At 42.3% G+C, this 15,135-nt stretch overlaps 1 protein-coding gene across 1 annotated transcript; it reads left to right on the forward strand.

Moving 5' to 3' along the window:
• Window positions 1-5,777: 5,777 nt before the first annotated feature.
• On the forward strand, window positions 5,778-12,969 carry C2H6orf62 (chromosome 2 C6orf62 homolog). Its single transcript, XM_075585576.1, has 5 exons — window positions 5,778-7,399; window positions 8,751-8,927; window positions 9,477-9,599; window positions 11,075-11,209; window positions 11,745-12,969. Exons 1-5 carry the CDS (start codon window positions 7,271-7,273, stop codon window positions 11,868-11,870), a joined length of 690 nt encoding a protein of 229 aa, XP_075441691.1. The 5' UTR covers window positions 5,778-7,270; the 3' UTR covers window positions 11,871-12,969.
• The last annotated feature ends 2,166 nt before the right edge of the window (window positions 12,970-15,135 follow it).

A 15,135-nucleotide genomic window follows, 5' to 3' on the forward strand; every position in this document is an offset into this window, starting at 1 on the left:
AATCTGTAGTAACCTAGATATAACAGTAAAGGATTATAGCTGACACAATGTAAAGCATCCTATAATTCATAAGACAAATATAGAGTCTAATATTGCAACAGTATCAACACCTATACCTAAGAAACAGTATGATCTTAGTGGAATCATAATATTACAATAGGGTCTAAGTAGATAATAAATACCCACCCAGTTACACCATATTCTAACCTAAAATAATGAACTTGAAACCAATAAAAAGCATGGTAACCAAGAGAACAATTCAAATTAAAAGTGCACACACAAAAAAATATTATATATATGCTAACTATACAGCACAAACAGAAACAAACCAGACCTCTTAGGCCGAGTTCAGGGTAGATGCTCTTTCTCTCTCTGTCACCCTCTCTCTCTCCCCTCTCCCTCTCTTTCCCTCTCTCTGTTACCCACCCTATCCCTCTTTCTATGTCACCCCCCCCTCTCTCTCTGTCATCCACTCTGGATCTGGATATCTTATTTCCCCTATATATCTTAACTGCCCTATACCTACACCGAAATAAAACTCTACTGCTTTCTTCCAAATCTGACTCTCAAGCTTCAAACAGGAGACATTGGAATCCCCCTAACCCAGACGACAGGTAGGGAACACCTCCCCTCCAGTATATAACATTGTGGGAATGAGGGTACTTGGACATTGAGGGACTTCAGATCAGGTAAGATCCGAGACGGGACTGCTGCTTTAAATATTGTGAAGCTGGGGGCATCCAGGCACTGTTTAAGGGGTTCAGGAAACTAGTCATTAACATCCGGTTTTTTTCTAGATTAGGGAGGTCATCCGATATTCACACACACACACACACAACTATGTAACAAGAACTAATTGTAGTAAAGTATAAATGTAATACAATAAATAAACTGTTATGTCAAAAATGAATGTTATTACTTCTTTCTAGGAATGTATGCAATTTCTTTTTTCAAGGTGGAACTAGGGGCGGGGCCAGGTGGCGAGTAGATTTTTTGGTTCAGCGAGTAGATTTTTGGGTGATTTGTCAAGCACTGTATACAGGCATACCCCACTTTAAGTACACTCACTTTAAGTACACTCGCGAGTAAGTACATATCGCCCAATAGGCAAACGGCAGCTCACGCATGCGCCTGTCATCACGTCCTGAACAGCAATACCGGCTCCCTACATGTACCGAAGCTGTGCGCAAGCAGGGAGACTATAGAGCCTGTTACAAATGCCTTATTTACATCAGTTATGCACATATATGTTGATTGCAATACAGTACATGCATCGATAAGTGGGGAAAAAGGTAGTGCTTCACTTTAAGTACATTTTCGCTTTACATACATGCTCCGGTCCCATTGCGTACGTTAATGCGGGGTATGCCTGTATATCTATATATATATATATATAAATATAGCAAAAAAAACAGAAAACAGACAGCGCCCTAATTAAGTGAAAATAGTGTGTCTACTATGAATAATCAAATTAATAAAAAATAAATGGTGTAACCAACAATACTAGGATGAATGTTCCAGAAATATTAACCAAGAAAATACAGTGTAGGCTGATAAGTGTTGGATCTACTCTATACAGCAGCAGTGCGCAAAGTGGGGGGCGCGCCCCCCGAGACTCACTGCGGGGGGGTCGAGGGGTTTACCGAGGCCCCCGCGCGCTTCCTTAATACATTTAAATTAATGCCGGGGGAACTGCAGGGCCTCTGTAAACTTCTCTGGGTCACACGTCGCCATGGCAATGCGGCGTCAAATGACGCCGCGGGGTCATGTGACATTGCGTTGCTGTGGCAACGTGACATCATGATGCCAGGACGTCTGAAGCAAGGTAAGCAGGGGGGGCACGAGGAGAGGGAGACAGACGACAGACGGCAGGGGGGCGCAGGGAGAAAAGATTGCGCTCCCCTGCTATATAGTACTGCATTGATGCGATGTAACAATAAAAAATCCACCCCACCCATCCCCCTCACTATTACACCACCTCCCCCTCCCTGGTCTTACACCATGTCTCCCCCTCCCTCTCTTACACCCCACCTCCCTCTTATACCCTACCTCTTACACTCCCCCCTCCCTCTCTAATGCCCCCACACCAACGCACTAAGGAATGTCCAGAATGGCGCCAGATCAGTGTGACAACCAATCACTTACCTCCCTGCAAAGCAAAGGACAATCAACGGTCTTGTGTCGCATGCAACGTTTCAGGTGTCTAGTTTTCGTGGTCTTGGGGCTATGGCTCTGACAGACAGACGCTGGCTCCTTATTAATATAGATATATTATTTTGTAGACAGAAGGTTGGTGTATTGTGTCAAGAAGACATGATGCACACAAAGAATCCCTTATATACGGCGCACTGCAGACCAGTATTTTATAATATAATAAAGGTCTTAGCACGACTGTAAACAGATAAATTCAAATGTAATAAATAAAAATAAAATAAATTTGATTTTAACTGTTTGTTTTGTGCTAAGACCTTTATTATATTATAAAATACTGGTCTGCAGTGCGCCGTATATAAGGGATTCTTTGTGTGCATCATGTCTTCTTGGTGTATTGTGTCAACCTTCTGTCTGTTCTACCTACACCCTGGCAGCCCGCAGCACCACATACATTGGGTTTGAGCAAGGTTTTTGCCACTATCTATATATTATTTTGATCATCCAGATTTTTTTAATCTCTAGTTTCTGAGTTTAACATGGTAACCTTTAAACTGCACTGGGCTCTGAGGAGAGCTTCATTTTAATCTCTGGGAAATTTAATAGTTCAAATAGAGCATCAGATTAAAAAATAAATAAAAACAGCCTAGGATGAGGCAAGAATAAAAGATATTAAAGAAATGTTGAATATCCATGATTTTTTGTTACTCTCTCACTGAAAAAAGTCCCTCAACACAATGCAGGTTAATGGGAGACAAATAGGTTGTCTGCATTTTCTTAAAAAACAGGTGAGTAAAAAGTTACGCGATCCTCGCCATTTATTTTTAAATGCCTTCGGGAAAGCGTGGGGCCTCTGTAACAGCGGCGCCCCCCCCCCCCCCCACAAAAAAAAATCCCACACCCCTGCACTATTATATGACTTTTCTATAAGTTATTGCAAATGTGAGATGTAAAAGGTGGAGTAGCCCTCTAGTGGTTATTTGTTGATATAGCTGGAGAATAAGTAAATAAGTATGTAACCCCTCTATTTCCACAGCCTACACTATATGTGCTGTGGCAGGGCCTGAGTCTTTCCTCCCTTAGTACACCATAATTGGACCCCTTGAGTAAAACCAGACAAGACTTGTGTATATACAAACAGTCTGCTATCCGCGCTCGTGCTGTCCTAGGATTGTCTTGTAAGACCGTCAATCACCCCTTGCAGCTATGTGCGTGAAGCATCTCCCCCAGAAAACGCTCCTAAAAGGGGGCTCCCAAGGGAGACCCCAAAAGACACAAAACACACACATCGCACCAGGGATTAGTAACCAGACATAATAAATAATGAACAAAGAAATTTGAAATGAGCCTCTAAGTAATTAAGTGTTCTTTTAATAGGTTAATAACAATCTAATAGACCATACATAAACACACAATACAACACAAATAATAAAATAATATAATGCTGCCCTGAACCAGGAGCAAGCACTCACACAAATCCCACATGAATAGATACCCTGAGGTAACACACAGACCCTGAATGCAATACTGAGCTGCACAATATGTTTACAGACACAGACGCTGGGCCAAGGACTGAAATGGGGGAGGCAGGCACTCACCAAAATAGCGTGAACTGGAACCACAAGCAGGAGCAATTCTTGCAAGCTATAGGGACTCTTTGAGTGAGATTCTTCTCGCACTATATGTGTTCAAGTGTTTATAGGTTTGTTCCTTTGCACCAGAGTCTAAACTAATACTTACCTGTTTTGGCACGTGGGATAGAGCAGTTAATTCACACTTTTAGTTCAATTATATCCCTACCTATTTTAGTGTTATTTGTTCCCAATTTAATTTATAAAGTATCATTGTGTATTAACCTGGGCTTTTGTTTCCTTCCATGCGCCCCTATTTTTGTAACACTCACGTGCATTCTGTCAGTTTAACCCTCATTGAATTCCTATAGTCAGTTGACTGTGCATATCAGTTGACTGTCTCATACCAATTATTCAGTGGCAATGTGAAATTGGTTCAGTGATTCATTCCGACGAGTGGCCTGCATATGGAAATTTAAATGCCATCGGTTACAGGCATTTTACGATGAACCATCAAGAAAATTACGTGGATCCAGTGTCGGGAGCAAACACGCAAGGGATTGAAAGGTCGTGGTTGGTTGCCAAAATACGCATTTTGAAGAAAATGAGAGGCGTTCCTAATGAGCTATTTCAATCACACCTTGATCACATTTGCTGGAAAGTGCTAAGAAAGGATGCAGAAGATTTGTTTTTACAATTTCTTAAAGACATACAAAGTGTTTATCGTTACAAACCAATGAGCTATATTGTTCCTTTGTAGTATAATAAAAAATAATACATACCATATTGTTCCTTTGTTTAGTAGATAAAGTAGACTGCACACTATAGTAGCACCGATTCTAGCTGCCCTATTGGCTGTACTGTCACATGACCTCAGCTCTTGGGGCATTCTGGGGAGTGTAGTTCCCCTGCAGAGCAACATAGTGAGGAGGAAGGGGGGGCAGATGGAGACGTGTGTGAGACCTAAGGCGCAGGAGTGCAACCGGTTAATCGTGTGGGTGCTTGAAAGTGGACCCAACAATAAGGCTATTGGAGGTGACACGGCATGTCACCTGAAGCAGCCTGACTTGGATTTTTCCTCTTTCGCATACTTAGGTGCAGGGTCCGTTGGACTAAATAGACTTTAAGGTTCTGCCCCTATTGTGTCCACGTATTACCAATATGTGACTTTGCTGGACTAATCTGTATTTGATGGCTGCTCCAGTAATCTGTTATATTAAGAGAAAAAGGGTGCATTGCTGCTTAATACAGTTGACTGTATTTATTTTACAGGTAATGAGCACCAGTCAATCTATAGCTCTGCAATACAATATTATAAAACGTTGTGACGAGGCAGTGCGCATAGCAAACACTTAAGAATGGCATCACGTGAAGTCCATAAATATAGGAACAATTCAGGTATTTATACAGAGCATAATGTCATTATCCATGAATAAAAAACATGAACAGTGGCTACATTTATGTGTTACTTTATTACTTTGTGACATCCAGGGGAGAATAATGTTACAGCAGTCATAAGATGAAATCATGATCTGCAGCTAATGTTGCACCTAAAAGATACCAGGTACATGATAAAACGGGTGAATCTGACAACACAGGGGCGTGTACATGATCACCAATCACTCAGATAAGCATTAAACCGAGAGCGTGACGTCACCGCTCACAGGCGCATGCCCATCGAACACTAGAGCCACGGCGACGCCTAACGACATTTGCACGAGGCATCACGTGAATTACGTCACGAAACGTCTTTGCCAAGTGGAGGGCGGGGGAAGTCCTTCAGTTTGTGTCAAGAAAGCGCGGCCACGAAATCAAGGGGTGGGTTTAAAATATCTGGGGGTTTCTCTCTATGTCCCCGACTGCAGCAGCCAGTTCCCCAAATGATTCTTTTTATCATGTGATGCTGAATCTCAGCATGGTCCACAGCAGCAGTCGTTGGATTCACTACTTCCCCCACAGAAGCGCACCTGACCTTCTCCTCCCACCCCTTTCGTCGCGATGGTTTCACCCTGAAGGATCCCTAGCGCGCGCGTGCGTGCGTCTCGCGGGAGGTGACGCAGCGGCGGCCATCTTAGCTCTCTCTTTCTCTGTGTGTGCGGGTTGTTTGTCTGCGGTGCCCGTGTCAAGCGGACGCAACGCCCGCCGCCTCCGCCTGTCTCCTCGGCCGTGTCTGAGCCACACTCCCCGCGGAGTCAGACCCAGAGGGGCCGGGGATACCCGCGCAGCTTCCTCCCTGTACCCCGGTGTTACTGCGCAGAGCCGAGCCCCTCTTCTCCCGTGTCTCCTCCCCCGCTCACAGCGCGCCCCGGGCCGGACTATGGGTGGGTCGGGGTGGAAAAGGGCGCGCGGCCCCCTTACCGGTGCAGCACGGATGCACAGGGGTCCGTTGGTGGCCTTGGTCTTCTCTTGACATGGATCCACACGGAGCTCTCACCCTCACCGCCAGCCTCCCCCCGCAGAGACCGCTGCCCCTGCACCCCGCCACCCGCAAACAGCGACCCGCAGGCACCTGCACAGACATGACAGGCAGCTGCCGGTGCGGCTAGGACAGCAGAGACCGCCCGACCGGGACACCCCCCTCCTAACCCGACTGGGACCCCCCCCCTTCCCTAACCCGACTGGGACCTCCCTCTGACCTCCAAAGCTCCACCAGACAGACACCCAGCAGTATTATAATAATCTGTCTTCTGTCGCCTGCTATCGCAACATGTCGACTCCTCCTCCTCACCGTTGACCCCTCCATAGGGAGGTCGGAGATAGTTGGTGGGTGAGACCCAGAGGTACAACCTTCCCCCACCCCTCTCCCCCCCATTACCCCCTCTATTCCTCCCCACCGGCATCATGGTGTCCCTCCCCAGGGGGGGGCAGCTACAGTCACACATGGGCCTTCTCGCCGTCCTCTCTGCCCTGATCCCCGGCACTGCGGGGCAACACAACCTGTGCTGTGATCAACCCCATCCCTCCTCCTCCTACCACACTGATAAACCATAGAGAGATTTCCACACTGAGGGAGCTATAGACAGGGGAAAAAAGTGGGGTCTTGCCTAAGGCAAAGCAACGTCATTTGAATATATAATGCAGGCCCGGGACTGGCTAAACAGTTTTCTTTTCTTTTTTTTCTTTTTGTGAGCAGGGAGTCATCAATAACATGCCTTTTGGAGGATGGCTTTTGATTTTATGGTACCAGTTAATAGGAAATGTCTCATTTTCCATCGTTGTGCCCCTGACATTTTAACAGATTACTGAGATGGTTTTTGTTATAAGGTTTTCAAAAATAAAATGCCTCTCTTAGTTCCATCAGAAAATATGCCCCTGTCTGTCATGGTGGGACAGGCCTTTCTGTTTGTTGACCCCGGTAGTATGAAAGGTTTGTCACGCATTGCCTAAATAGCGCTTTGGGTTGCATTGACCTGTTGACGCCGTCACTTAAGGAGAGAGGGGGGGGGGGTTAAGATGGCTTGTTTCTGTTGAACTGGAGTCCTATGCACAAAAAATACCCATAATTAGTGCCAGGTTTCATAAGCGTTAGCACCAGCTGTGTTGCAAAAATGGGGGACCCAAACTCACGCAAGAAGCAGGCTCTGAACAGACTGCGCTCTCAGCTAAGAAAGAAGAAAGAGTCTCTAGCTGACCAGTTTGATTTCAAGATGTATATCGCCTTTGTGTTCAAAGACAAGGTAATTTATAAGTTGGGAGCACCCATTAATCCTGTAACCTTTAGAGCAGCAATACCATATCCTCTCCTATTTTTACAGGATCTGTACCGGCGGTCCTCTGGAACTTAACTGCACTATGTTTTGTTCTGGGTACCCCCCAATTCCCTAAATGCTTACTTTTTTAGTTACGGGTTTCAGCTCCGATTTCAGGAAACCAAAATAGTTGCCAAATCTCTCACGTCAATAGGAAGTCGCAATGGATCAAATTGCAACTTCCTATTGAATGTGGCCACCATCTTTGAAAATCTAGGAAGTAAATCTGCAACTAAAAAGGTCTGCGCAGTTGTAGAAAATATTTTGCTTTTATGCTGCTGATGGTGAGTGGCGTGATTATTTTGCTATGACAAGCTTCTTGGCTTGGGTAGAAATGTGTTCCTAACTTGAGTATGCTATTGGTTTCTAGACGGGCTTGTCCTAGATTAATTTTTAGTTAATGACTTTTATAATAGAAGGGAATGCACAGGAATAAATGGAGTGAGAAACGTAATTACACACTAGAATTGAGTGGGTGTATTAAATTGTCATTTCTCCTTGATTGCAAATTTTCAGTTTTAGATTTGGGACTTTTGTTTATGGTGCTTCAAAGCTCATTGACTGGTTTGCCACCTGTGCTTCGTCCATTGAAACAAGTTACCAACTTTGACAAATAGTTTTTTTTTGTTTGTTTGTTTTTTTACCTTGTCTGCTGTCTTATAGAGTTTTAAACATGGTATTTTGCCTATCTGCATTGCAGTACCAACCAACATGTTACCTTAGTTTTTCGCTTGACTGGGTAATCGGATTCTATATTGGTTGTTTTTCCATTTTGCAACATTAGAGACTAATTTTTGTCCCTTAAATCTTTACTGAAATCAGTTCAGTGAGCAAGAACTTTTAATTTTTATGTTGCGTTTTGTCGGACTCGCTGCCTTTTGAACTTTGACCTGAGAACATTGTAATAAGTAATCGGGACTGAGAAACGTTGGTGTTTAAAACTAATGTCGCACCTTCAAAATGAGGGTTATATCCTACCATAGGAAAATAACATACTTAACCACTTATGGGTGGTTTCAGTGGCAAACTAATTTTAGGCATCAAGTTAAGTAATTTAATGTTGAGTGTATTTATTACGTTTATCTAATGCTTAAAGTAGCAATCGTGTATATATAGATATATGATAATAATATATATTTAGTTATAGGATTGAGGCAGGTAATTAAGCCATGGGTGAGTGGCAAACTAAATATTGTGAGTGTTTTTGAGAAACATGAATGTGAATAATAAAAGATCTCACATTTAAATGCTAACAATGTTTTTTTTATTCTTCCTCTAGAAGAAAAAGTCGGCTCTGTTTGAAGTGGCTGACGTGATACCGGTTATGACCAATAATTATGAGGAAAATATTCTGAAAGGCGTGCGGGATTCTACCTATTCCTTGGAAAGTTCCCTCGAGCTTCTGCAAAGGGATGTAGTACAGCTTCATGCACCTCGCTACCAGTCCATGCGCAGGGTAACGGAAAAACTATAACCATCGGTCACTCTAAAGTTTTGAAAATCGTTTGCAATTATGCTTAATTGGTGTGTACTGTATGGGTCTGCAGCCTCAAAAGATCAAGAAGCATCAGTGATTGGTATGCCTGCTGCCTGTTTGAACTTGGCTAAAAGTTGCCCTGACACAGCCACCCGTATACTTTTTTTGCCCCCTCATAACTGCTATTTTGTCTCTTTCCTTTTAACTTTTTATTCTTCAGTAATTACATTTAAATGCTTCAAAGTTCAAATCTCACCTGGCACTCCTTAGAAATTGGTTGTTTCAGTATGTAGCAATGTGCTCAATAAGAAGCAGATAAAAGTAATCTAGGGTATGTTCACTCGCAGTATCACTGGCTACAAAGTTGTTGAAATGCTATTAAACCTTTTTTCAGCCATAGCGAACTTTCATTATATTGCAACATATGTTGGGTGATTGTACTAAAAGGAGTTGAAAGCTTCTGTCTTCTTATTGTCTCGATAATAAACCATTTCTGCACGTTAACTATAAATATTTGTTCTTTACTAGGATGTGATTGGGTGCACTCAGGAGATGGACTTTATTCTTTGGCCTCGGAATGATATTGAGAAGATTGTCTGTCTCCTATTCTCAAGATGGAAGGGATCTGAGGAACCCTTTAGGCCTGTTCAGGTACGGGCCACTTTATGAATAAAAAAAAATATATATTTATTTTTGGCATAAACACCAGAGGAAAAGAGGCTTTTTGTAAAGGTATAGTTTCACCTTGCAACATCTGAGTCACCCATGTAATGCCCTTGATCGATTTTCAGTTTAATTTTAGACCTTTTGACTATTCTTGATGATAGATCACACAATTTATGGTTGAATTTTTTCTTATTGTATCACTTTTGACGCTGCTTTATTTGTATTTTTTTTAAACAAAGTTTATCTAAGTTTCATAACATTAACCGAAATAAACATGCAGAACAGAGCAGTAATATAGGGGAATTTACAGAAATAGTAATTGGGTAGAAATCAAAATAGGGGGGATGCAGGGGAGAACATATTTATATATAATACCGGGGTGTCAACAAATCAACTCTAGCAGGTACATCTTAAGAATATAACCTTTATTGCTGGGGCTGGCTCATCCAGGGCGAATCAATTCTAATATAAGGTATACAAGTAGGTCATTGATTTACCCCCACAGGGGGTCGAGCTCCCTTATATCCTATTTGTAATTTTTGAACGTAACTATTCTTCCAAAATAAACTAAAGCTTTTACAGGCAAATATTCCACAGGTTCAGGAGGTAAACACTGTGCAAACTTATTTTTATAATGTTGTTTTAAAAGGTATCCCCAGTAGGTCTTTAGTTATCCGCTGACCATTTATTAACTCAATTGAAGGGGAAATGACTAAAATAGGTATGTTCATATAGAAATTTCCTTAAAGTTGTCCTGGTTGCTATGGAGACATCTGTCCACAGCAACAGTTTCCAATGGAAATGCATGATTTTCTTAATTGTATACATTTTTCTAGAATTATTAGGTTTTTTTCTGCTACTGTTGCAACAACTTGGCAATGGTTTTGAGTTGCAGTAAATACCTAATGTTAGTCTCTGCAATATCAACAACTTTCATAACTTAACATGTTCTCACAGTTTAATTGTAACATGACTGCACAGTAACAAATATCTCTGAAGGTTCCTAATTAAGGAAATTCTGCACTAATAAGTTGTGATAAATGAAATATGCTGACAGACCTATCGGTCACTGCCATGATGGCAACAGTGCAAGCTCAAAGCATGCTTGGATGTTCTGTTAGTCACGGCGGGGACCGACAGGCCAGTCAGCACTGCTGCTTACTCTGGCGTGCAGGGGGGGAAGGAGTGAGGCACGGTGTGGTGGGACAAGATGGAGCGTTCCAAGATTGCCCACCCATGCTCGATCAATCCTACCAAAGAGAGCTAGTCTGGGGGGTGTTAGTGCTGGGTGCTTCGCCTGTCAGACAATCAATGAATGGCATTCAAGTAAATATTAGCATAATATTAAAAACAAATGTTGTACCTCTAGCCAGGTAATGTCATGTTCATCATGTATTGGTACTTGGCTGTTTTTAAACCATTCTCAACTGTGCTCTACTATCATTGTTTTGTTTCTGTAGGCCAAGTTTGAATTTCATCATGGTGATTATGAAAAACATCTTCTGCACGTTTTAAGCCGGAAGGACAAGGCTGGAATTGTTATAAACAATCCTTGCCAGTCAGTGTTTCTCTTCATTGATAGACAGCACTTGCAGGTAATTGTACACCTCCAAATAGTTACGAAGCACTAAATAACAGACTTTTAAATACTTGTTTAATTTGACTTTAACCTGTTTTGTATGTTAATGTGGTACGTCGATCATGGTGATTGATGCATTATCTATTTTGTCAATAAAAAGGGGTCATTTGCACTGCTTTGGCTTTACAAATTGTTTTGTTTTGTGAAGCCTGGCAGTTTGTAAACAATCCTCCATGATTAGCACTTGGTGACACATAGGCCCATATTTACTAACCAGCCTTTGATGGTACAATAAATCTTATGACCCATTGACTTGAATGGGTGGTAAGGTGCCGTCCATGGCAGGAAGGTGCCTTATGGCAGGAGACTGCTTAGTAAATATGTCCCTTTGTCTTTTATAGATGGTACGCAACACCATTGTAATATTTGATTCCAGGTGTAGGATTGGATATATATTATGCTTCGTCTTGGTGATCCCTGCATGTATATGACCACCGTTTGAAACAACCTGTTTGGTATTGCCATTTTAAACTTTCTTCTTTTTCGTGCAGACTCCTAAAAGCAAAGCCACAATCTTCAAGTTATGCAGCATCTGCCTGTACCTGCCACAGGAACAGCTCACTCACTGGGCGGTTGGCACCATTGAGGATCACCTCCGCCCTTACATGCCAGAATAGGGCTTTGACCAGCCAAACTGGGAAGATCAGATATTGGCAATTTTTATTTTTCTTCTCTGAATTCCAGAAGAATATGGACTCATGCTCAGAACACTTGTATGTTGTGAACCTTCATGCTGGATATTTTTTTTTCTTTCTCATTTTGTATCAGAACTTTTTTTTTCTGTTCATTTTTTTTTGTTTTTTGTTCTGCATGGACCTTGTGAAAGAGAGGATGTTCTGCAACATCTTTGCTTTAGCCTCTTAATGTGAAATGACGGGACTGTGGCACACTGAATCAAATGTATCCGCAAGCACAAGGTATTATTTGTTTGGTGGTCTTCCCATTTGCACTGGTCATGCCCTCTAACATGAAGTGTTAGACAACAGTATTGAGGGCAAAAAATGAATGTAACAGGTATAGAAGCTTCACTGCTTTTAAAGTTATATGAAAGCACTATCTGATTTAAATGAAGGCTGGCGTGGGACAGATCTGGAAAGAAATCCTTATTCAGCATATGCTTTCATGTCTTAGTTCATTTTTGCAGGGCCAAGATAAAGTGTACTGGCACCTTCTTTTTCTTTTGCTCTTTTCTCCCAGTTGCTGCATAACTATCAATGTATTCCCCAATGTGGGTACATTGCCACAAATATACATAGCCAAGGAGTCTGCAGTAGCTATAATGGTCTTCAAAAACCGTAAGCACTGCAGAAACTGTATATGTTTCTGGGGAGAGGAATTGAGACGCAAACCTGCAGGTGAATTGTGCAGATATTTACGTGTTTCTAAAATAAAGTGATGCTTCTATGAAAAGAAAATCCATGGTGGGTTCTGGAAAATAATAATTAAAAAAAAGTTTATAAAGCAGTGGCAAACTAGACGTTTGCAGTGAAGTCGGTTCAGAGAGGATATTTTTATTTTGTGCAATGAAAATAAGGTTGACTACTGTATTGTTTTGAGAAGGCTTTGCTTAAAAGGTTTCGTTACCTTTTTGAAGTAAACTTGTATAGGCCTGCTCCCTTTTGGCTAATACTAGTGCTTATCTGGTTTAAATTTGTTTCTAGCTTTTGTTTGAAATTGGATTACATTGGAAATTGAAATAAATGAGGTGAAATCTAATTCTTTCACGTTTGCTTTAACACCGCAGTGCTGAAATACTTCTGACTTTAAGCTTCAGTTGTGAACAAACTGTTGCACAGTACTAATATAATATATCACATACACTCTTAAAGGCTTCATATACATTTTATTACATTTCACAAAGATCCCTGGTACTTGGCCTTGCCCTATTTTTTGCCTTTATTAAATCAAACCTGATGAAAGCAGTTCACGATTATAATTTTTTTAAATGTAAAATAGAAATATTTGCTGTAATTGACGTACAGGAACAATGGGGACAGCATTAAGGGACAGAGATACATCATTTAGTTGAGCCACACTGTTAGTTACTACTTCTAAAGGAGAAAACAGCGCACCCCCCCCCCCTTCACACACAATGTATATACCACTCCCCATTATTTTTACAGGATGGGAACTGTGGAGTCCACTGGAGCACATGGGTGCTATTTTGAGTTCCTCTTGGTTAATCAGATACCAGTAAAGTTGCTAAGTTTAAATCTCCCTCTATGGGGGGGAAAAATGGCTGCCAAATCTTGGGCCGAAGCAGCACAATCTGATGTGGTTTCCAATTGGACGACCATTTACACCCCCTTTTAAAAATGTGAATACTGGTAACTTTATTATTGCACGCTTAACTGAATAATTTTTTATTGCACCTTTAACTGTCTAGGGTTCTAACGACCATAAAGAAAAAACGAACTGCACCTAGCCCACATCCAAAATGGCTTTGTGAGCTAGCACAAGCTTTGCAGTTGATATGAGCACAGCCCAAAACTGCCAATGAAGGTTTAGTAGCATAAGTCTTGGTCAAAGTCTACTAAACAAGCTAGCTCATTGTGATATGTGTAATTACTGCTTTAATGTTTGATGGGGAAGGGTTTTAGATTATATTCAAACTTACTGCTGGTTATAACAATGATAATGTTTAATTACATAAAGTGGGGCTGTTCCCTTACGAAGAGAGCAAATCCTAGTGGCAGCTCAGTCTATAAAGCGGGCTGCATCCCATCCTTGGACATTACCGATCGTCACGGAGGGAGGAGAAAATCGCAAGCAAAGACCATACTTTGGAGCTCCTGGCAAAAGCACTTATTGTATATCAGAGCCAGGGGATTAAAACACTGCAAAAAGTGACATACGCATAGTTTATTTGTAAAACTATAAAAGGGTGGGTTTCTAAATGACAAATTGGAACTGCACACTTAGTTTGTGGTATTTCACCACCTTTTCGGCTTAATCTTGAACTGACAACGTATTGTTACTTCAATAAACAAGCGTAAATTTAGTTTTTTAGTCCATTAAAAGCAACAGTTTAAAGGAGCAATCCATGCAATAGCCTACTTGTACTACTTTTTATTTTGAATATAACTCTTAATGCCATTTGTAAGGAGTTTAAAAAAAAACAAAAAAAAGCTGTGTGTGCTGTGCACGCGCATAGTAAGTGAAACTTCTTTGACGTTTGTCACATAAATTGACTTATAACGCGCGTGCTCGGCACACGTGTCAGTCAGAGAGTGTGTGTCAGTCTGTGTTAGTCAATGTGTGTGTGTGTCAGTGTATGTCTCTCTCTGTGTTGTGTGAATGTCTCTGTCAGTCAGTGTGCGTGCGTGTGTGTATGTATGTATGTATGTGTGTGTGTGTGTGTGTGTGTGTGTGTGTGTATGTATGTATGTATATATATATATATATAATGTGAGTCAGTGTGTATGTATGTGTGTCAGTCAGTATGTGTGTCAGTGTGTGTGTGTGTCTCTCTTTCTGTGTCCTGCCCCCTCTCTCCTGACTCCCCCCCACCCCAGGCGGAGCTGCGGCTCTGTCTGAGTCTCTCCCCCCTCCCCCCCCACGGAGACGCGGCCGCACCGGGCCCGGCATATGTGAGGGGCTGATACCGTGCTTAAGAGCCCCCCCCCCTCCGGCAGTGCTGCGTGGGAAGCGGCACGCTCAAACCCCCCGCGTTACCGGAGCCAGGAGCGCACGATAACGTGTCTGTGCGAGCATGCGCGGCACATGCTGACAGCGCAACGGCCGTTAGCGATATCCCCTTCATGATCCCGGGGCTCCTCCGGCACCAGCGGCACTCAGTCCGCGGGACTCGGGGAATGGGAAGCGTAGGTATAGAAGAGGGAGGAGAGAGGCTGAGCAGCGGCTCCTCCTCTCACAGCCGGA

This window comes from Ascaphus truei, chromosome 2 (assembly GCF_040206685.1).
Source record: "Ascaphus truei isolate aAscTru1 chromosome 2, aAscTru1.hap1, whole genome shotgun sequence".
In the NCBI taxonomy this organism is placed as follows: Eukaryota; Metazoa; Chordata; class Amphibia; order Anura; family Ascaphidae; genus Ascaphus; species Ascaphus truei.